The sequence below is a fragment of the Botryllus schlosseri genome, chromosome 9 (genome assembly GCF_051294905.1).
Source record: "Botryllus schlosseri isolate E-star chromosome 9, Bs_hap1, whole genome shotgun sequence".
In the NCBI taxonomy this organism is placed as follows: Eukaryota; Metazoa; Chordata; class Ascidiacea; order Stolidobranchia; family Styelidae; genus Botryllus; species Botryllus schlosseri.
The window spans coordinates 3,433,288-3,458,172 of record NC_137244.1 but is presented as its reverse complement, the minus strand read 5'-3'; the positions used below and the strand labels follow the sequence as shown (position 1 = coordinate 3,458,172).

The following is a 24,885-nucleotide window of genomic DNA, read 5'->3' as shown; positions in this document are numbered from 1 at the left end:
ATTTTACCGACTCAAAGACTCACCAATTACAACAGTTTTTTCCGTGAAGATTTTCAAATTAACCGTTTCTGTCCAGTGTTATACATTTTGTGATTTATAAAAAGTATCCCCTTTTCGGGATCTCAGAATATAGTAGCCCTAAATCAGTGGTTCTTAACCTTTTTTCCTCCAGCGCCCCCTTTCAAAGATTATCGTGCTCCAGCGCCCCCCAACCTCACATTGTAAGGAATGTAATGAAGACAATGAGTAAGAGGGAGGGCCGTAACAGCACTTCGTCAACCCCCCTAAAAATGATTGCCTTGCGCACCCATAGCGTAATAAACCAAACTTCTGAGGACTTAGCCCCCAAGAACCCCGTAGCGTGATTTCGATGGTCAGCAAAGTTTGTATGGCCTGATCGCCCTAGGTGCCAAAATTTTCTATAATTCATGAATGAATAGGTGGTGATTACATATATATGTCGCTATAAACTTTTTCCCCTCTCAGCCCACGAAATCAGATTTACCAGTAGCGCTGAGTGAGCTGTTGTATTGGAAAATATAGGGCACGTAATTGATAATTAAACATATTCGGGCGTGCCCGTAGGTACAATTAATTCGTTACCAGGTCCGTAACAGCACTACGTCAGTCCCCAAAAAACGTTGGTCTTGGGCCCCCCATAGGGTGATAAACCAAAATTCCGGGTGACTTCGCCCCAAGACCCCCCTTCGGCTATCCGCTATTTGCTGATACTGGTCATCTACATTGGGTATCGATTTACTGAGCCTGCTATTCTCGCCTAGACGCGCGAAGCGCGAAAAATTTCACTAATTATTGATTGAATTGGTCAATATGATCGGGAATTGCATATATATTGCTATCAATTTCTTGTCCTCTCTGCTCACGTTAACAGATTTACCGGTAGAGCTGATTGAGGTGCAATGCTCCCTCTAAGCTGCGCACGTGCGCAGTGCTGACACGGTCTCTGCGCACCGAAAATCTACGTTGCGCACAACAAATCCGAGGTTATGACCTTTTTTTAGTCGTTACGCACTGTTGTCCAAGGGTCTGCGCAGTAAGTTAGTGAGTGTGCGCAGACTCGTCAAAACGTAGAGGGAACATTATGAGGTGTTTTGGAAGCTGTAGGGCCCGTAACTAATAATTAAACATATTCGGGCGGGCGGACCCGTTGGTATGACTTCGTTGCATGATGTTATTTCATGACCTCCTGTCTGGTATATCAAAGAATATACAATCGCCCAACAGGGATATCTATAGTTTTATATATCCCTGTCGCCCAATCTTACTAAACTAAAAGACGCACACGATTTCAAATTGGTATTTTTTCACTGGCATATAATTTTTCCCAGCCAGATGGAATTCGTCTTCTGAGGTTCAGATTGCCAAGACAGGAACATTCGGTGCCAGTCATTTAGGCGCCTATGGACAATGAAACCTATATGTCTTTTGTAGGCTATATATAACGAAGTTTTCGGTATTGATTCGCTCTGAATACTCATTAAGGATATGTCCTACTACCACATTATCTACTGCGAAGCCATTTTTCTCCAGCGCCCCCCATATCGCCCCCCTGAGCCCAGCGCCCCCTGAGCGTTTCCGCCCCCTTCAAAATCGCCAGCGCCCATTAAGGGGCGCTGGAGGCAAGGTTAAGAACCACTGCCCTAAATTAAAGCAGCTTTCCCCGAATGAGCACTGGCCTGCACAATCCGCCTCTACTCGTTATATTGATTTGGCGCATCGATAACACTGTCCAACAACCACGGCTGCGCGGGATGTTCGTGTTCTTCAACAACAATTCCATTATGATTCATGTTGAATTTCGAACACATTGCACTTGGTTTGAAGCTCTTATCGTATGTATTTCAATGATAAAATTGTAAATCGGTAATTATGTAGCAACATCGTCGACACGACCCACGCTGGGGTCGCCACCCAGGGGTTGTAAGAACCCTTGGTCCCTAAGGTTACATAAATATTATATGCATTTCAAGAGATTGTCAGTGAAGTCGGATAAGTAGGAGGTCAAAAATGACCTTCCACTGTTGCCATGCTTTCGTTGTGCTGTGCCGGAGCACCCCAAGCCTTCATAGGATGTATCTTGTTTTCAACCACGCGTACTTGGAAATCATCTTTACTTTGCAGCACACAGTTGGCTTTCGCAAGCCATATCGCGAGCACAATCGACAGGGTAACTGTAAATCCGTAATTGTAACAACCATCATGACAAACGACTAAAATAACTACACTTACGGAATACAGCTGTCGTTATTCCAAACCCCACCGCTGCCAACTTGAGCGAGCTGTTCGATTCGCACGCTGCGCCGTGAAAAATAATTTCACTCATAAATAATACGAATCCATACAAATTAAAAGCTTAACTAATAAAACGCTTACAGCTATATCACGTTCAACACTGTACATCAGGACATCGCTGTAGCATGAAATCACACTTGCATGCGTAGATCGAGCATAGTAATCCAAACCCCAGAATTCAAAGTATTTTTAAACAGTTCTGATATGAAGGGCCGGATAATTCATACCCTTATGTAGTTCATCTGAGTAAGAGCATAACCCTTTCTCTTGGAAAGTTACAGCTTAACAGATACATCATATGTTATTTATACTCCCCCTCCTCCCGTGAGCAGGTTTATTAGTAGTGTTCAAAAATGTCTTTTTTTAATTTTATTTGCTACTCGATTACATTGTTAGGTTGGCTGAAAAAACTCTGCACACCAAATTTGGTTCAATTCCAATCAGTAGCCGCATTGCTACAAGAGTATAATGTTTTGGATTTGTTTTATAAAAATTAAATAGGTTTCTTCAAAATTTTCTGTTTACCACACGAAATTGTTAGGCTGTCTACCGAAGTGTTGCTCCCCAAATTCAATTTAACCAGTGGAAGCGGCGTTTTTGCAGTCGAAAAATTTGGATTTGAATAGAATAGTATTTACGGTGGCGGTCTTGGCTTCTCCTATTTTTTGTGGAGAAGGCGATTTAAAAAACGGGTCGTTTCGTAAAGCCGAAGTCGTTTCATAAAGCCGTTCTTCTTGTGTAAAAAATACTTGATTTATTGCTTGCATAGTATGCATGCCTGATTTTAAATATTTATACGGTTATTATTGCAGAATTTTAAATCGATCCTCCGCACACCGGAGAATCCGTGGCGGCGGACAGTTTATGAAAGAAACCTTTGTATTATTTCGAGACATTCAGCATGTTAACGCATAACCGGCACTTACCCGCACATTCCTTACATGGTGATGGTGTTTGCTTAGAAATGGTTTGCTTGGTGGTTTTGATTGTTAAGGCGGGTGTAGTAGTTTCTACCTCTGCAGCGGTCGTCGATACCGTTGGTAATACGAGCGGAGCGATGAAAAAATTCAACGCAGCTACGTTCGAAGGATCTGCGATATTCGTAGCAGCATCGTAGGCTCTCACTGCGAAAGCTATCCGTGTGCTATTGAGCGTTTGCCCCGCTGAGTTGACCGGCAGCTCGGGAGCTTTGACAATGAATTCTTCCAGTTCTCCAGCAATTGCAGGATTGCTCAAGTCTCCTTGTATAATGTTGCTTGCGTTAATCGTTTTGCAATTGACGATGTCCACTATGAGAGCCGTTGGATCGTCGAAGGTGTATCGAAAATCGTATCCAGAAGCTGTTCGAAAGATAACCAATACGTAGATATTATACCTGAGTCTCATGCGGTCAGTATTTAATGTTTATTTGTTAGGGTTTTAAAAGGCTCGCTGAGCTCATCATATCGTGATTGACACTCTTAAGGAAAGTGTGTACTGACAAATGCTATATCGCCTACGTGAATAATTTTCTTTGTCGCTATGTGCAAGCATCATTGGATTGATATGCTGTGTTTGATTCATGCCGTGGCGTAAGTCCGCGGTAGGTTCCGGTTTAGCGTACCAAGGGTGTACGTTTACACCCGTATATCACTGGTGGTACATGGGTGCGAATCGACACTTTTTTCGCTACGAGTGTTGGTCAGGGGACTCAAACAAATGAGTCGCGGGCCAATTATCTATTTTTGATGACGCCGCGGACGCAGCATCAATAATATAGTGCTATTCAATATTTTTCCTAGTAGGCATTATTATTCGACGGTAGCTTGTGGTGGACTGGCATTACACATACCCGACGAAAGAAAGCACTCACAAGGAATGGAAAGACCAGAAAGGGCCGCGGCTTCATAAATATCAACATCGAAAATACCTGAGACATCGGGCACTCTAGGCCGAGGTGGATGTTAGATTAAAAGGATCGCAACTGCGTGTCGTTCGACATCCTCCTATCTGTTCATGACATCGCATTGTGTCTTATCGCATTGTACATTGTGTGTGACTTGTTCAGATCAAAAATATAACTTAACGATTATTATTATACACATCGTGAAAATGTGATGTACTATCGTAATATTCACGCCTAGGACGAAAATATCAACCTTTTTAAATATTTGAATAAACTTGTTATTGTACTTGGCATAACTTGTTAAAACAAAGAGATATACAGACACAATGCAAGGGAACGAATTCATCATGGCATCCTAAAAGCTGTCGCGCTGCAATTTTCCAGCTAGCGGACATTTGACGTGCAACAATTATAGGTAGAATCTTTTAAAATTTAAGAAGGATTGTTCTGATATCAGATCATTTGCGCAATGCAACCCAATCCAGGTTTCGGGCATACTATGGACACTATTCGCAGTATTCGTGCACCGCAAATGCATGGATGGAAAATATGTGCATTTAGCAAGTTTTCGCCATGCCGTAGCGTGCGAATCGGGTCATCGGCCCTTTTGGGGTTCAGATTTTCATATCGCGGCCATTCCGGTAAGTTATGCAGACGTGTCCCTCTTTTTGCGCATTCTTGGCTGGTATGCGTAAATTGAACCCACCCTAACCAGGGATCTATCTCCATAAGAAATTGGTGTATTTGACTCGTTTTCGCCCACTGCCACAGGTGCGAAAGTAAACTATAGTATCAGAAATAGTCGTTATCTTGATTTAGAACCAATGTCATGGTGTAAATTTGTGAAATACACCATTTTCGTTGACTGTGTTGGTTTTACAAGAACACACTTCTCACTACTCGCTGACTGCTTAAACAGGGAAACATGCAGGACTAGTTTAAAAAAATATTCACCTCTGCCTTGATCGAAATCATTTCCACTGGCGGTGAATTGAACGACGATTCCTTCCTCGAAATTTTCCAGATCTTTTTGTCGTACTTTTAAGTCTGTGATTTTACTCGGCGGAAACGTATCAGGAGCGGGTATACTTGACGTTACGTCGACGGTTCTGGAGGATGTTCAGAATAAAATGGATTAACTTGAAGAAATCCAGCATATTGCTTCAATGTCTTACTATTAGCGTTTTAGCATGCGAATAGTAAGTATAGTTGATTGTACTCCTGAACTAGTGTACTGGAAATTACGTCATCTAAACATCCGCTGTAACTTTAGTGGAAAGATTACAGAGCGTTACTCCGACTCGTCCTATCCTTCCAATCAGATATGGCTGTACGCTCGTTGATATACGTTCACATCAATTCTCAAGCTATACCCCTGATATAATATTTTAACGGAGTAATTTCATCCGTATTTGAGAGTAAAACGATTCACAATAGACTTCATCGCTGCTGGGTGGGGTAGTTGTTGTACATGATTACCGATCCCACCGGTGATAATATCAATGTCGGTTATCTAATTGTAATTTGCAACCAGAATAGCAATGAACATAAGTGAACCATGAGTGCGTTTTCTGTAAGCATGTTTCGTATACGATCGGACGTAACTCAGGGCGGGCAACTTCTCTAGTCAGCGGGCCGGATATGGGGAAATTAATTACTTAGCGGGCCGGATTCCTGAATCGATACATAAATTGCGTATTTAACCAGCACCTATACCAAGAAAAATTGTATCTATAATGTATTCTTTGAGTTTAAAGTATAGAGACCAAAGACAGTATTTATTGGATTTATCAACGTGAACGAATGTTTGATCTGAAATTTACGTAGACCGGTGGGCCACATTGTCATGTAAGACCGGAAACTGTCTGCGGCCACTCAAAATGGCATCGCGGGCCGGATGTTGCCCGCCCCCGACATGACTGCACAAATTTGTACCACTCAAGGTCATACAGTTGCGAACACTTTACCCGGTGTAATCGAACGATCCCGCTGACGCAATTCGAGAGAATTGTCCGAGAGAATTAGACTGAACTCCGTTGGCTAAACCGTTTCCTCCGGCCGCTTTCACTCCATTGGGATTCACCGACACTGTACCTGCACGGCACGGATGAAACTCATAGACGGCATACCTTTATGCGTCTTAACACAAACATACCATCAGGGGATATGACTCCCGGTTTGTAATTTGCTCTGGAAGTTGTTTCCTTGTTTTTGCGTCTTGTTTGACCGGTGTCTCCTTTGCTCCCAATTGAAATCTAGACAGAATTTGTTAGCATATGGCGTCTACGCACGTTAGTCCTAGTGGCTAGAAGTCTCAATACCATAGCACCGGGTCCTTATTTCAGATTACGCAAATGCATTTCTATTTACGTAATATCCCGTATATAAGGGAACTTGCCATACTTTTGTTACTACAAAGCGAGACATTTAGGACGACTAATTGGGTCCTAAATAGTGTTGAAAATTTTTACACCAGCATACTTTAAAAATGTCATCATCATCATCATCATTACTTCTCGTACTTTCACAAACGCTCTTGCACGGCAAAATCCGGGACAATATAAGTGGGGGATCTGGCTAACTTATGCGAGCCAATATATCAATATATCAATATCAATCCATTTCCGATTGTTAGGGGATTCCTTACATACGAAATCACGTAATTGAATCGCGCCCTCGCCAAGAGACCATATCAACGCTTAAAACCTACCTCTACTCCGTACCGTCCTGCTCCTGTGAATTCTGTGAAATAGCGAGAATACACCCCGTCGTCCTTGCGAATGTCACAACCTGCCAGTAATAAATACAAGTAGCTTATTTCAATTGGGAGTTGTCGAAAATTGATAAGTTACCCACCAGCTCCGTTATCATACAAGTCTATATATCTCGGTTCTTCTCCGGTCACAGTGACTTTTGCCACGACTTCAGCATTCAATATTGGGATGTATCCTTTGGAAATCTACGGAGTGTTTAATTATATATATGCTATGTAAGATTTGATAGTGATCTGAAAGTCCCTTCAGACTATTGTAGGCGATGGAATAAATGAATATCCGGGTATGAAGACTATATAAAACTAGCGTTGCATTTTAAACAAATCGTGCTTCAAACACAACTGTCATTGTATCCGTAATCATAATGATTTATACAATAATGTTTTAAGCAGAGTATTCTGAGTATTTTTTTGTACAAAAATTTTCTCATAATGGCCTGATTTAATATATTCCTGAATGCAGATATATAATAGATTTCGATCATTCTCTGTCGTGCACTATTGCACATATATACAGACATGCATTGCATACCAATGACCATAGCTATCAAATCATGATAAACATGTTTTAAGTTACGGACATGTTTAAACAGGTGTCTTTTAAATGTCTTTTAAATTTTTAACAAAATCACATTTATGACTTATATAGATTCCTCACTTTGGCGTAGACAATAGCTGCTCCATCCTTAACTTCCGTTTCACCCATACCCGATTCAATGATTATCGGTTGCACGTCGCTAGAAGATGCTGCTGATGTCACAGAAGATGTTATTTCCCCAACACTCGGTTGCTCAACCACGACGTACGTCCATTCCCCGACCTATATGCAATATTATAATCGGTTTTCTATGTTCTCAGAAAGCTCGTCACCTTACCTCTGCTACTCCAGGAATCGCAAATTGAACGGTTGAAAATGCCAGGTTTTCAGTATCACTTGAACTCCCTTGCGGGCACATTGTACCCGACACTGGATAATTCGAATAAAGGCACATTGACGGACTTGTGATGTAAATATTCGGTGGAGATCCCCCGATGGACCACGTGAACGTGAAAATGGTATTTCCTCCTATTGTGGAATCAATTAATACGGACGAGTTGAACCCAATATTTGTATCCACGGAAAATGAGGTACTGTGCATCTGTACCAAATATGTTACGCACGGTGTGTTGCGAATATACATGATTGCAATTGATCTGGAAATGGAACCTGAAATGTGTTATCTGCTGTACTATCAACGGTTGAGATCTGGCTGAAGATGCTCATCAGCTCTGGTTGCGAATCACACGAGTAAGCATTCCCACCCGTTGCCGAGCTTAGACTCCACAAATCTTTATTTCCTTCGTTCGTGATGAAGATGGTTTGCATGATGATGTTCTGTTAGATACTGATTAGTATAATTTGGAAAGATTAAGGCTATTTTATATGGCATAATTGCCTTATTCAATACGTCATCTTTTACGTCGGAAACATACGGAGCTTGCGTCTCCTCACCATCTGTAATAACTATGAGGCTTCCTCCTGCAGCCTGTTGACCACCATATTCCAGCACCTAAGAATGAAATGAGCATGGAACTAATTTATCAGCAAATGGAATGTAGAACCGTCTTATCGACATTCCTATGCTGTTTACCTGGTGGATCGAGGATTGAGGAATTGGTTGAACGAGACAATTTGAATTTATATTTTTATTGTAGTGCAGAGGTCTCAAACTCTAATGTATGGTCGCGGGCCAATTTCACAGTTTTTCATGGTGCCACGGGCCGCAGCACCAATAATAGGGGTACACATTGTATTTCCAAGTACAAGGCCTTATTTTACGGGACCTTGCAGACTAGCATACCGCACGCATCGTGAAATATATGCATTACTATTACTATTGCGAATTCACGCCTGGTACGAAAAACAGCACATTTTCAAATATCTGAATAAAACTGTAGTTTTACTTGGCATATAGTTTGTCAAAATAAGTAGTTATATATACACCATGCGAGAGTACAAATAATGCATCTCATGACATTGTAAAAACTGTAGCGTTGTAATTTGGCAGCTGGCGGACATTTGACGAGCCACAATTATTGGTAGTCTATAAAAAATTAACAAAGATTGACCTGATATCATAGCATTGGAGCAATACATCCTAATCCGGGTTGAGGGCCTAATCCTGATTACCAGGCTATAGATCAGTGGTTCCTAACCTTGCCTCCAGCGCCCCCCTAGGGGCGCTGGCGATTTTGAAGGGGGCGGTAACGCTCAGAGGGAGACATAGGGGGCGCTGGGCACAGGGGGGCGATATGCGGGGCGCTGAAGAAGAATGGCTTCGCATTAGATGATGAGGTAGTATGACATATCCTTAATACGTATTCAGAGCAAATTAACGTTCCACAGAACATGTCAAATCCCGAAATTTTCGCTCGCACTACCCGACTAAGTTTGCTACATATTTTTTCATAAATGAAGTGGGTTATTATAATTCATATAAAACGAATTGCGCGTACTTTTAGATCGCCGATTTCCCGTTAAAAGACTGCCGTCACGCTTGCTAGGATTATTTTCAATAAGATTTTCGAATTAGGTATTATATCCCGCAGCGCGCATCGTGTGAAAATCGAAGAAGGAGGCACTGTATGTCACTTTTGAGAGTGAGAGTCCTAATGTAAATAAAATAAGTTTTGACGCTTTGTCCACGAAATGAATAACTAAATAGACTTATATTGGAGAGCTACAAAATTAAATCGTCAGAATATTTCTTCATCGTATCATAAAGGATGATACTGTCTAGTGTTGTGGTTCACAACCCCACGTGAACGTTATAATATAAAATATGAGTTGCTTTGTTTGGAATATATTCATGTTAAAATTAATAACTGGGTACAGTACTAAATTCAATGTAGACAGATTGCAGATATATGCATCCCATTCTCAGTTGACTTACTTGTAGTTACACAAAGCACCAAGACAAAATCCAGTACCATTAATCTCCCCGTATTGCCAATAGCAGATGTGAATTTGGGATGGTTCGAACCACAGGGTATGAGACCGTGCTCGATTGATGTTAACAAGCTTGATTAGACGGGTGGCGAGATAGCGCAGTGGTGTGATCCGCGGCTGCAACACCAATGAGTGCGGGTTCGAGTCCGACCGAGGTCGACTTCCGAATTACGATACCTAAGTGTTGGAGGTTTACCTAGGCTCCTCCTCGCCACCTCATCCGCGTCAGCGGTGTCCTACAAAAAGCCTAGAGGTGGGCCGTGCTATAAGTCGGCAGTTACGGAAAATAAGAAGAATATCGGCCTGGTGTAAATGACCGTAGTAGTCGACAAACACCATGAACACCCAAAAACAAACAAACAAACCTTGATTTTACCCTGAATTTACTACATACAATTATTATATAGTTTATTATAGTCGAATCGTCCTCGAGCGCGATGAAAGCGCGAAATATTTCCTATACGAAAGTCCCGAAAAGACCGACTGGACTTTGACCTCGCATCTCCAACAGGCCTGGTGCGCACGACATAATCGTTTGCCTGAGCAATCGCATCTATAATACGCCTCTTGCGCAAAATATCGTCGCTGGCTTGAACTCTCGCGTCGCGGACCTCGCAGGCTTTGGCTGTTATCTACCATGGTTTTGAGACAATGCCGTTAAGTGTATAATGACTAGGGCTGGGCACAATGATTCGAGTACTCGAATCTGAATCGAGTACTAATTTCCATGATTCGAGTCGAGTAGTAAAAGACGATTCTTTCGAATACTGGAATGATACGCTTCTCACCACTGAAAGTCTGTTAATCAACGAGAATTATAGTTTCGCTACTAATCGTCACTGTTGAAGCCTTGGAACATTAATTGGCGGTACCGTAGCATACGAAACATATAGTACAAAGCTACCAAGATTGCTGGACATATAGCACATTTCCGAAGTCATGATTATCCCGCAACATTGTCACCAAGTGGAATGAAATGGATATGGTCGAAAAAATACCAAAGTATCTTTTATGAGATGGATAACCGGCCTTATATTCTTTGGGGTGGCATAAATGGTACATATTTGAACTGTGACTTAATATATTCCGTTATGACGTCATAATAAGTGATACTCGATAACTCGACTCGACTCGAAGCATATTACGTGATTCAGAATCGAATCACTCATATACTCGATTTTGCCCAGCCCTAATAATGACTAGCGATGGTTATTAGTTATTTCATGATTGTTCAACAGTGACATCGCAAAACAGAATGACATCGAATACTGAAACATAACTATTCATGTACTGCGATTGCAGGGTGCGTACTATACATGGGTACATGCTTTTTCCCAGAATTTACACGCCCTTTCAAGGGTGCGTATTATACATGTGGGCGCACTATATACGGCAAATTACGGTATATAAAGGACAGGAGGTAACAAAATAACAACATGTAACGAATTAATTGTACCAACGGGCACACCCGAATATGTTCACATCGTTCTCTTATTAAATACGTGGCCTTCATTTTCCAATACAACAGCTCACTCAGCGCTACTGGTAAATCTGATTGCGTTGGCTGAGAGGATAAAAAGTTTATAGCGACATATATATGCAATCAGGGCCGTAACAGCACTTCGTCAGGCCCCCCCAAAACGTTGGTCCAGGGCCCCCCATAGGGTGATAAAACTAACTTATGGGGGGCTTCGCCCCCCAGACCCCCCCAGGCTATGCGCTGTTTACCGCGACATATAATCTACATTGGGCACCGTTTAGTGAGTTTGGCTTAGTCTCGTCTGAACGCGTGAAGCGCGAGAAATTTCCATAATTCATTGCTGAATCGGGCAATATTATTGGGAATTGCATATATATTGCTATCAATTTTATCCTCTCTCTGCTCACGTAATCAGATATACCGGTGGAGCTGAGTGGGGTGTGTTTCAAATCGTAGGACCCCTCAAAAATAAATAAACATCTCCGGGTGTATCGTGTACCCGTTGGCGGGAACGAAACAACACTTCGTCAGCCCCCCCCAATAAATCTTGAGTTTTGGGCTCCCATAGGGTGATAAACCGACCCGCCATAACGTTGTTTGCTTTTGCCACGAAATTAAAGATGTACAGTTTAGCGAGCCAGCTCGAGGAGCAGAAATTTTCGATATTTTATGATAAAATCGGTCAAAAAGATCGGAAATCGCATGTATATTGCTATCAATTTGTTGTCTTGTCTGCTCACGTAATCAGATTTACCGGTAGAGCATGTTAATAATAATTAAACATCTTCGGGCGGGCGGACCCGTTGGTATGACTTCGTTACATGATGTTATTTGGTGACCTCCTGTCTGCTATATCAAAAATATAGAATCGCCCAAAGTACAAAACTAAAAGATCACACGATTTCAAATTGGTATTTCTTCCCTGGCATCTAATTTTTCCCTGCGGGCTGGTATTTGTCTTGTGAGGTTCAGATTGCCAAGACGGGAACATTTAGGCACCAGCCATAGGCGCCTATGTACAATTAAACCTACGTGTATTTCGTATATAAAACGAAGTTTTCGGTCAGCAGAAGGGGAGTCCTTTTCGGCCAAGGTATTCTCGCTGCCTATCGTTCTGGCACACTTCTTGCAGTCGCATGTTACATGGTCTAAAACCGTATATGTCTTGATGCTTCGTGGCGAGGTAATGGTCAACGCCGATATGCCCATTTCTGTAAATCATTTGTATTTTTTCTTGGGGGATGAGTATCCTATATTCAAGATATTTGGCACCTTGAAATCGCGCAGAGCGCAAAAAGTAAATTTTCAAAAAATACTCTATAATTTATGCTAATTCACGGAATAATTTTGAGCCCCCTTCAAGCTCGCCCCCCCCCCCCAATTGGGGGGTTTGGGGTGCGGCAGTTACGGCCCTGTATGCAATTACCACCTATTCATTCATGCATTGGCGCCCAGTGCGTCCGGGCAACACAAACTTTGCTGACCATCGAAATCACGATTCGGGGCTCTTGGGGGCGAAGGCTTCAGAAGTTTGGTTTATCACGGTATGGGTGCGCAAGACAATCGTTTTTAGGGAGCTGACGAAGTGCTGTTACGGCCCTCCCTCTTACCCATTGTCCTTATTACAGTTCTTACAATATGATGTGGGGGGGGGGGGCGCTGGAGCACGATAATTTTTGAAATGGGCGCTGGAGGAGAAAGGCTAAGAACCCCTGCTATAGATCATCTCATTACCAAAGTTTAATTAAATCAGCGTTAGATTTGCAGATCAATAACAACTGCCGACTGATTAATGTGCCATAGCAAGTGAAATGTCTAGTCGCCGACGAATTCATTGGTGTTACAGCAATGGAGCGTACCGCTAATTTATACTCGCCACTTTCAATGGGCGATAATAACATGGATAAAGAGACCCAAGATTACGCAGGAAATAACTGACTACACATTAAGGGGGAGGGCAGAATGCCAATGGTTGCCAGACCGACCTACTTATATAGCTAAATACGCTCCGCGACGACCTTTTGATATATCACTGTTTCCCATAAGAGTTTGGTATATTTTTTTGCCTCTGTGGTGTACCAAGACACGGCTTTTCGTTTGACCCGACTCGACTCGTGTCATAATCTTACTTTATCACCCATTCATTACGAGCTCGAGAAATTCTACAAAACGTTGCGCCAAAGTACAAATCACAATTTTCAGTCACGAATTATTTATCAACGGGTCAAGTCCGATCATCATAAACAGGTAATGTGACGCATATAGCTGATCTTCCGCCGCATGTTAATTTTTGAAAGTGATGTGACAGTTAAGTTTGATGAGTAGTTTCAGGATTCTGGAGTAGCTATAGAGCGAATTTTAAGTTCTAAAATCTAAAAAAATATATAGGGCAGGTAAATATTATCAAATACTTAACAATCCAAAATGCCAACGCGGGTCGCGTGTTTGAGACCTCTGATATAGTGGATAGGGCTGGGAATAATGATCCGAGTACTCGAATCTGAATTGAGTAATAATTTTAATGATTCGAGTCGAGTAGTAAAATACTATTTTTTCGAGTATTGAAATTATACTCTCCTCGCCACTGAAAGTTATTATTTAAGGACGAGAATTATAGTTTATGTGCTATTTTCCACTGTGCAAGTCTTGAAACCTTAATTGGCCGTATCGCAGCATACGAAACATATAGTACTAAGCTACTAATGTTACTGGAAATAACACATTTACGAAGTCCTGGCCATCCCACAATATTGTCACGAAGTGCAATGAAATCGGTATGGTCGAAAAAATAGTAAAGTATCTGTAATGTGATGGATCACAGGCCTTATAGGGTATTCTTTCGGGTGGCATGAAAGGTACATATTTGAGCTTTGACATCCTCCATTCTGTTATGACGTCATAATGAGTGATACTCGAATTCTCGACTCGACGCATATTAGGTGATTCAGAATCGAATCACTCAGGTAATCGATTTTTCTCAGCCCTAGTTGTGGATAGTCGCATAAAAGAGTTCCCCATTTCCACTAATTTCGGCAAAATCTAGTAGGCTACCTGAGTGACTTGATTCTGAATCGGGCATTAGGATTTAGGTCGGGTACAGTATTCAAGTATAACACATTGGTATGAAGGACGTGGAAAGTTCAAATCCGTACCTTTTATGCGACCACAAAGAATATAATGCTAGTTCTACATCACGTTAAAGCAGGAGCGGGCAACTTCTCAAGTCAGCGGACCTGATACATTAATCGCGGATTTATCCACATATATATCGTGTTTGATGTAAGCTTTAAGGTTAAAGCATAGAGACCATACAGTGTTGGGATCAAGTCACTACCTTCGAATCACGAGTCATCTTAAGTCATTACACATTTTGACCCAAGTCAAGTCAAGTCAATCGATTTGCGAAGGTGACACGAGTCAAGTAAAGTCACTCGTGTTTTGGAGGTGACTCGAGTCAAGTCAAGTCAAGTCAAGTCGAGTCACGAGAAAAGTCATAATTCAAGTCATGTTGATTTTTTGTAGTATGAGTGATTATTAAAAGTCATTACATTTGACTAGCTGGGTGAAAGACAGATTAAATAATCATTTATATTGAATCAAATAACGAATATGAAGTTAAATATACATGCGAAAAGGCCGTCTGCCGTACGCACGCGTAGAGCTCAGGGACATCAAGAACTAGATATCCCTGGTAGAACGGCTAATAGAAAGCGTGAGCCAAAATAGAAGATCGAATACGAATACTACCCATCTACACATCCGTGAGAATATAAACGCATAAACTATATTCGTTATATTCAAATCATACAAAAGGGTTGGTTAAGGTGAGCAGTGAGCACTGCGCACTGAGCCGTCTAAGCAACAGAGATATGTTGCTATAAGATTAGGGTTACCACATTTCTGTCGGACAAAATCCGAAGGCTCATTAGCGCCCACTAGCGGATTTCACAATGAGGTATGAGTACATTGTCGATCAATATGACGTCACAACAGGAAAGCTTTGTCTACCGACTAGAGGTGGTCACGATCCGGTTCGTGAGTATGTAGGTTGTGTATTGTAAATTGTAACCATGACCCGAAGTCACATTTCCAACCTTTTATCGTCGCGACTCCATTTCCAATTTGAAAATGTTCCGTTCAAAACTATATGAGCTGATTTCTAATTAAATGTCGGCACATTTGCTCAGACTTAGTCACGGCCTATTTAGGCTCAGACTTAGTCACGGCCTATTAAGCTGATTACGTTCAACATCTCCGCGAACCCCAGAATAAAGGCAGGCGCAGCGCAAAGAAAAATATCATGTAGCATAAATCCAGAGGTGGTCAAAGTAGTCACCGTCGCTACTTAAGTAGAAATAGAAGTAACGCCGGAATTTCTACTCAAGTAGAAGTAGGAGTGGATGTTCACAATTAAGTAAGTAAGTAGGTATTCCACGCTATATTTTGCCTACAAAACTGAAAACTGTCCAGTAGAAGTAGAAGTAGTCTAAAATCATAACTACTTAATAAGTAGTATGAGAAGGCAAAATCTACTTCAAGTACTTCAAAAAGTAGAAGTACTTCGTTACTGACCACCTCTGCATAAATCTGCCCAAAAATAATATTGTTTATGGTAATTTACTAAAAAATTAGGAGCTTACTTGAAGCCTTCAAATTTCCGGACATATAGGCATATTTTAGAAATTCCTCCCGGACGCAGTTTACGTGTGAAATTCCGGACATGTCCGGTAAATTAAATTCCGGACGTATGGCAATCCTATATTAGATTAATCTACTGCTTATACATCAACACGTAACAGTGGTCGGGAACCTTTTTCGTCCGAAGAGCCGTATTGGCCATATATTTTCCATTTCAACTCCCAAAGAGCGATTCATGTCAACTAACCATTACGTCACAATTGAAAAATCGTGACGTCATGGTAGTGCAAATTCGAAATCACTACATGAGATTCGTCGTTTGCGTCGTATTTTCTCTGTAAAAACTCGTAATAATCATGCTGGTTGCCTTTATTTCAGTAATGAGTATATATCCAAAACGTGAGCTACATAGATCTTTTGTAAGTTATATATTTTTAATTTTATCGCACTGAGAGGCATAGGCCCTATCGTATTTTTCGAAGCTTAAGACAATTACCATTTAGATTTCCAACAGACGTATAACAGTAAAAGCATGAATCTACTTTTTACACGGATTTACCGTTATTGCGTCTTTTGGTGTTGCATGGCATATCTGATGACTTTGTAGTCTGGTTGATAATAATTGTTGAGCCTAAGCTTCATACGAAATTTGAGACTTTCTTGAGTCATACGAGATCGTCTTGCTGCTAATCTTAAATGCGAGGACTCTGAACCCATGATTCGTAGGTTAGCCAAACATGGTTACTATGCAGCAGTACATATACCTACTGTAATGTGTGATGTGTCAATGACGTGGGGTCAGGGGAGGCAAGCGACGCCGTGCCTCACCTGTCTACTAGATTTTGAACATTTTTTCTACCAAAATCACGCAACTTGTCTATTTATTGTTCGAAAATAAAGCATGAAAGGAGAAATAAGGCATAGGTGAGGCACGGCCGGGCGATGCCTTACCTGTAATAGCGCAATTCATCGTAAATATCATAAAATTTATAATAACTGATAGTAATCAAATGTAATGGTCGCACTGATTCCGATTCGACTTCTCAATTCTCAAAGTATTCGGGGGGTAACATAACGTTGCGCAACACGCCTACAGTTTAGCAGCGACCAGAAAGCTATACGTTATCAATCAACAACGTGGATATATACGGCGTTGTTTGTGATTTGAATTTGTAATTGTGAATGTCACTTCCACGGTGGTTCATTTCTCGCCGTGGATCAGGAAGACAAATGTGTATTTGAAAACAACATTGTGATATAGGTGCCGCCACATATCCTACTCTCTCTGATCAATCAACGTATCGTGCAATCCAAGATTTCGTGGCTGGTACGTCGAATCCGGGAGTGATATGGGTCGCCGGCGCCACAGCAAACTTAAGTTCGATGATTTTGAAAAGGGGTCCAAGCCCCTAACCCTGAATACGCCACCGTATCAACCTCTCAAAGACATGTTTATACTGCCATACGAATAATTATACTGGTCGTGTTCAAGATTTAATAACAAGTTGCTGCAATATAGTTAAATTAAGCACAGAGCCATATCTAATGCCCAAAAGAGCCATATATGGCTCGCGAGTCATAGGTTCCCGACCACTGACATATAAGCTGTGATCATTTCGTTTGCGGACAATTTATTGGTGATGTAATAATGGCGGATCAGTGAAACGTACAATCAGTGAATGACTGGTTGCTCTCACAAGTCACACCGGCGTATCGCGAACGATCCGTGCATAAACATGATAGAGTGATTTATTTGACATCGTTAACTTCATAACTTGAAATTGACTCGTAAATTTTGCTCCGAGTCACGAGTCAATTCGCAATTCTGAAGCGCCGAATCAAGTCAAGTCAAGTCATTTTTGCAAAGTGACTCGAGTTGATTCAATTCATGCGAAAAAGTTGACTCCACTCTGACTTGAGTCATCCCGACACTGGAGACCAATTTCAGTATTCAAAGAATTTACTTTTATAATACACCTCAATAATTCTTGACATCTGTGATCGATCAAAATTGTCACCAAGTTCTTTGAACTCTGGCTGCATATCGGGCGTAGAAATAAAGAATGCACAGGAACATCAGTTAGATTGGAACACAGATTTGTCTTGTTAGAGTTTATTGTCGTAAATGTTTGCTCGCAGTGTATGTGGATCCCGAATCGAACAAGTGGTTTCATGGCCAATTTTCTCAGGCTGAAAAACTTGAATTCATTTAGTGACGCATAAACACACAATACAACGAAAACAAAGAACTAATAAAAACGTACATTCACTATAATTTTACTTATTATGCAAGTAGTGTAGGATTGCGGCAGACTGTGGGCGCCTGCAGCATTATTGTGTAAGACCAGAAACTGTCTGCGCGGGCGGCTCAAAATTTCGTATGTTGGCCGCCCCGGCATTAAAGATGATTGGGTATTTTTCCGGCGATAACAAATTCATTCCACTTTGTGGCGCACTGTGGGTTCACAAATATGTCATTTCCACTAACGTGCGTATGTTTCGTATGCTGCGATGCGACAAATCAAGGCTTATATGGCCTTTTTCCGATGGAAAATAGTATCAACGCTATAATTCTCGTTGAGAAGTTGGGCTTCTCGTTAGTGGCAAGGAGCGAATAATTTCAATACTAGTTTCAAATTCGAGAACTCAAATCATTACACCCACCGCTAGCACTAATATTGTTTGATACCGAAGATCATGACATAAGTTACACGCACATCATCGAACTGAAAGGCACGTACTAGGGATGGTGTGAACGTGAGGTTCACTCACGTTCGCGTTCTGTGTGTGAACCTCAGATATCTAGAGGCACACCGGGGCCTATACGTAGGCCCCGGGTTCACGTTATTAAACGAAATTTTGTAGGTTATGCACTGTGAACCTTTTTCATGTAATAGTACAAAAATCACGTCATTATTAAATATTTGATTCAAATTCCTTGCATTTTAACTTCAGACCACTGTGCAAGGCGTTGGCAGCATAAAAAAGGACTAAACTAGCAAGTGAATGATGCTTATTCGACCAAGCAATGAAAGTGATTTGAGAAATACGTAGTAGCCTATAGGCTAGTATACTAATGTAAAAAAATCCAGCAGGCATACGGGATTCAACATGATCTGATGTGTTTATTGTATCATAAAAATCAATTATGTCCGAATATTGTGTTGGCTACTGCATAACTTGTTTATGGGGTAATCCGGTATCAAGTATAGAAAACCGTTTTACACGCTGCTCAATATCAATGTCGCAATAGTCAGACTCCAAATACATTGTCCGGACTGGCCTCGACATTTAAGGCGTATTTGAGCTTATATTCCATTGCAAGTCCTCGTCGAAATAGTTAACAAAGCGACGGAAGATATAGATTTTATGGGATAATTATAGAATTGTATTGTTTCAGTTGGTACATTTTGTGACATCCCTAGCATTTACTCCGGGCATTCATATACAGATTTCAGTCGCGGAGTTTCGCGCGTAATGCAGAATAAAAATCTTCGCCGTGGAAGAGTGGTTGCATACCTCAATGCCATCGTTGATACCGCAACCGATGCATGTTCCACCGCTACCACCGAAGAGTTGCTCGATGGAGTCATACAGAGCTTCCCTGTCTTTGTCTGATTGCAAGAGCGTGAGGTAATTCATCACATGCCCGTCTGTACCAAATCTGACAACCGCGACGTAGCTGTTGTCGGGAACGTAATCCGCAATGAAGAGGAAGGCGGCAGTCTTGAGACATTCCGTTCTGGTTTTATCGCTGCACTGAAATTAAAAGCCGTAGGCTACATTATCCGAAAAAATATAAGTATTTCTGCCTGTTCCTGAGGACGATGATCAGACTTGGACAATTACTTAATCTAAGTAGTCTAAGTATACTATATATACATATATACTATTAGAGAGGGAATACCGGTAATTTATTGCTAATTAAGATTTTAGCTCTATTCAATATGCTACAGAAGAACTGCATAGTGCGAAACGAGCCAAGCTTGCCGTATAGACCTTTGCCTTTTTCATGCTTATGATAATGAACTATGATTGGATATGAACTGAAATTGAATCAATTTCCAAGTCTTGGCGAATCAAGTAATTTCAATTCAGATATAATTTGAAAAACAACTGTGTAGCTATGAATATAATCCTAGTCTAATTTGGAAAAAGGGTCGAGAGAGAGAGAGAGAGTCTTTATTTTCATCGAACCAAAATACATAACAAACGGCAGTGATGGTGGTACAGAAAATATGCGTGCACAGTATTCGGTATTACATAGGAATGATCGATAAGACCGTGAAGGTCATCTAGTCTGATCACACCAGCATCAAACAGGTACACTTGACTCAGAACAGTCTGGCTGTGAAAAAATGTTTAGTTAGGAAAGGAAAATATAAAAAAAAATTAAACAATGGTAGCAAATGATCAATGAAGCAATGTCTGGGCGAGGTAGGGCAACAGTGTTAGTGTAACGACAAGAGGCGATCAAGTAGGGCTTTTTTGAATCTATTATAAGGCAATTCACGGATATGTGATGGTAATGCATTCCAGATGATAGGTCCCGAGTAGTCGATAGATCTCTTAGTTAGGTTGCTATTGGGTTGGGGTAAGTAGACGTTTCCTTTAGACGAAGATCTCGTGTAATGGGAATGGACATGTTTAGCAGGTATGAAAAAGTCATCAAACACAGGAGGGAGACTATTGGAAAAATATTTGTGAACAACTTTTGATACTTCGAAGCGATACAGTTCATCAACTCGCAAAATTCGACGCTTACGGTAGTAAGGCGATAAATTGGTACGTAAAGGTACAGATGAGATCAGCCGTATCGCACGGTTTTGCAGGGTTCGAATTCTGCACAAAAATGTTGTACATGCATTTCCCCATACTACGATTCCATATTGCAGATGCGAGTGGAAAAGAGAGAAGTAGATGGTTCGTAGTACTGATCTGGAAACCAAAGATTGGAGACGGGTCATTATTCCCACACACCGAGCTAGTTTTGATATTGTGCAATCAATATGCTGCTTCCAAGACAATTTGGAATCAATGGTGACGCCGAGATATTTTGCTGAGTCACATATTGAGATTTGTTTATGATTGATGTTCACAGTGAAATTATGACTGGCATTATTTAAAACGAGCATCTCGGTTTTATCTGCATTCAAACTTAGTTTGTTTGCTTGCAGCCATCTCGACACTTTTGGGAGTTCCCTATTCACAGATGCATGCAAATCATCGACAGTGTTGGAGGTTATGAAGAGGTGAGTATCATCAGCAAATAGCGTTGTGCGGAATAAAGATGCATTAACAATGTCGTTAATATAAATGAGGAAAAAAGTCGGTCCAAGGACTGAGCCTTGTGGCACTCCACAAGTTATATCTCTGGTAGTCGTTCTTAATGTCCCAAGTTTAACAAATTGTTTGCGGTTTGCCAGGTAGAGTTGCTGCAATACCCCTGATTCCATAGTGTTCTAGCTTGTATCTTAAGATTCTGTGGTTAACTGTGTCGAGCTATAATTCTGATTCATGTTTAATTGAGAACAAATAGCTATAATTATAATTATAATTATATTCTACTTTATGAAGGCTGGAAATCTGTTACTTGTCCAAGTCTGCTGAGGATGGCATACCTATTTACCGCGCATCTCTTTCGCATGAATGAAAGAAATATGTACTCCGTTTTCGCGTGTTCCAGAATATTTTTTTAATTGTGAAAGTGAGCTATTCGAGTTGTTATGGCAACAAAGTGTCTGGCAGGCCTTCTGAGCGCGGTTAATGGACAGTTGGTGGACAAAAGACGAGCATGTAAAGTCACTTACAAGTTATATGAATGCCTATAAAGGGGTGATGGAGAATAAAGCTCTCTGAAAACAACTGTTTACATTCGATATTCTTCTGTATTAGTTCTACCAGATTGGAAAATTAGATTTTGGCAGATTTCTTTTCGGATAAGCAATGATGACTCTGCTGAAAACGCGAAAACTCAACATTTGAAATCTTACGTCATCAGTTTTCATGCTTCCAGAGTCGTCAAGGACCAAAACGAATCTCTGATCTTGTTGCGGCTGAACGACATCAAACACAGGATCAGTGTCGGTTCCATCCGACAAAACAGACCACTGTGGATAGTCTGGAGACGCTTTGATTACGCTCCATACGCTCTGCATTCCGCATAACCTATTGTGACTGTTGGGGGCGTAGATATTATGAACGTTATGGATGTCAGAGCCGGCATCAACGCCATCCTTACAAAATGTAACGACCTGAAACGAGTGTAAACAGATGTTGCAATTAATAAACCGACATGAGAAATATCCAGAGGTGCCCAAGCCCCAAAGTAGTCACCGATGCTTCTCGATTGGAAGTGGAAGTAACGCTCTAAACTTGTACTCAATTACAAGTAGAATTAGAGATTTCCATGACATGTCAAAACTAATTCAAGTGGAACTAAAAGGTGAAAGGACTGAAAAGTACGTAGTATAAAGTACGTAGCATTAAAAGCAGGTGTGATCGACCGGTCGTGTGCTTTCAGCAGCTAATCGTGGGTAGCTAGTTTAAAAACAACACTGATGCGTAATGACTAATATTCAGTTATCCTGACACAGGGGCTATTTCACACGGTTCTTTTCACAATTTTATTCATTAAAATGATGAAAACTTATCCCCAAACCAATGATCCATAAAATCGAGAGGACTATTTGCCAATTTCTAGGCAAATATACAGAAGTTGGACTATTAATCGTCATACAATCGGAATAAAATTGCATTACGTACCCTGTCAAGATATTGATACGCCATTACTGACGTGTTGATGGGAAAATACTGCTGCTCCCTCGGAAAGAAAACGCAATTCTCCGGATACGTGTCGGTTTGCGAGTCAATGTCATACAAGGTGCAGCGCTCGTAGTTTGAATCAACGTTTAAAATATCTCCGTACAGGTCTCGGGGACACCTGAATAATGTCACGTCTATTAGATTGTTTTAGCCAATTGATAATATAATAACCATACGCGGTCGGTATTGGTCCATTGCTCCGTCCGTATTCATCATCCCAGTAAAAAGGCTCTGTCTCAGAAGTTTCATCGAAAACTCCCCATCTGTAGTGACCCCATTCGTGAAGAATAACTTTGCCTAAAACATAAATACTCCAATAGCACTCACTGTTTTGTAGAGTGACATAGTAGTGACATAATCATCATTATAAATACCATTTTCAGAGGAGCCAGCCTTGCTGGGGTGTTGCAAAATTACAGTGTACTTTTTTTACCAATAGTATATGTCATATATTTTATTTGCTGGTGCCCTCATACCATGTACTGTACAAGCACCACTATGGAATGAGCCAGAATGTATATTACTAATTTGGTGTGTCTATAGCGAACTGATCCAATTATGTATAGTAGTGTTGACACTTGGCAAATGTTAGCAATACATGTCAGTGTTGGGATGACTCGAGTCATGACTTGACTCGAGTCAGACTCGAGTCAACTTTTTCGAATGACTTGACTTGACTCGAGTCACTTTGCAAAAATGACTTAACTTGACTTGACTCGGCGCTTCAAAAATGTGGATTGACTCGTGACTCGGAGCAAAATTTACGAGTCAATTTCAAGTCATCAAGTAAACGGTGTCGACTAAATCATTGTGCATGTTCGGATTATTCACGATACGCCGTTGTAACTTGTGAGAGCAACGCAGTCATTCACTGATCGTACGTTTCACTGATCCTACATTATTACATCACAAATACACTGACCGCATCCGAAATGATCACAGCTTGCGTTGTCGTAGTAGCAGATTAATTTAATAACAACGTATCGCTGTTTATTGGACGGATCTGTCCTTACATTGCACGGCGCTCATCTTTACCAACCCTCTTGTATGATTTAAATCTAACAAATATATTTTATGCATTTATATCCTCACGGATGTATATATAAGGCTAGTGTATTGTACGATATCAATTTCTTTCATCTTCTCGAGGCTTCGTATTTGATCCTCTATTTTGGCTGATAATAAGAGAATGTAGCATGTAGCTCAGAGCTGTCAAACTCAACTGACGTCGCGGATCGAATTCAAATATACAGATCACTTGCGGGCTGCACCAGTCAAATGATTCCAAAATATTACTAACTTTTAACAGACTTAAATCAATATATGCACTTTTTCGCATTCTCGGAATTGGGTGTTAATGTCAGCGATTTTCTCCTGGCGATAACTACAATCACAACTCCGCTGTCGGGTTGTTATAATGTGGCCTATGAACGTACTCGAAATTTGCTATCTTGAAGGAATATTTATGAGTATCTTACTACAAATTCGAGAAATGTGTTGGATAAAATCCACGCAATTTTAACATATACTCATAATTTCTTCGCGGGCCGAATGAAATCATTTGGTGGGTCGTATGTTTGACATCCCTGATGTAGCTATACAGTTACTTACGTGTTTTATTAGCAGTTCTACATGGGCGTGAGCGATACAACGCATTTTTGCATGTATATTTACCTTTGAATTCGTTATTTGATTCAAGATAAATGACCAATTGATCTCTTTAACACAGCTAGTAAAATATAATGAATTTAAATGATCACTCATACTTCGAAATTCAATTTGACTTGAATTGTGACTTGACTCGTGACTTGACTTGACTTGACTTGACTTGACTCGAGTCACCTCCAAAAAACGAGTGACTTGACTTGACTCGAGTCACCTTTGAAAATCGATTGACTTGACTTGACTCGAGTCAAAATGTGCAATGACTCGAGATGACTCGTGACTCGAAGGTAGTGACTTGATCCCAACACTGATACATG

At 40.9% G+C, this 24,885-nt stretch overlaps 2 protein-coding genes across 2 annotated transcripts in view; one reads left to right on the top strand and one right to left on the bottom strand.

The window, feature by feature from the left end:
* Nucleotides 1-1,834: 1,834 nt before the first annotated feature.
* Nucleotides 1,835-23,247, bottom strand: LOC145445845 (calcium-activated chloride channel regulator 1-like). Its single transcript, XM_080323993.1, has 16 exons — nt 23,080-23,247; nt 22,844-23,021; nt 22,072-22,332; nt 19,598-19,837; nt 8,408-8,521; nt 8,179-8,346; nt 7,847-8,110; nt 7,630-7,791; nt 7,055-7,157; nt 6,909-6,988; nt 6,354-6,453; nt 6,166-6,292; nt 5,153-5,307; nt 3,240-3,653; nt 2,251-2,316; nt 1,835-2,192 (listed from the first exon to the last, which is right to left on the bottom strand). The coding sequence occupies exons 2-16, from the start codon at nt 22,865-22,867 to the stop codon at nt 2,023-2,025; spliced, it is 2,448 nt and encodes an 815-aa protein (XP_080180119.1). The 5' UTR covers nt 22,868-23,021; nt 23,080-23,247; the 3' UTR covers nt 1,835-2,022.
* Nucleotides 23,248-24,310: 1,063 nt separating this feature from the next.
* LOC145445863 (uncharacterized) overlaps nt 24,311-24,885 on the top strand; it is a 126,924-nt gene continuing 126,349 nt past the window's right edge. Inside the window, exon 1 of the mRNA XM_080324019.1 lies at nt 24,311-24,322. The gene's annotated coding sequence lies outside the window, so the exon portion shown is untranslated. The remainder of the gene's footprint in view (nt 24,323-24,885) is intronic.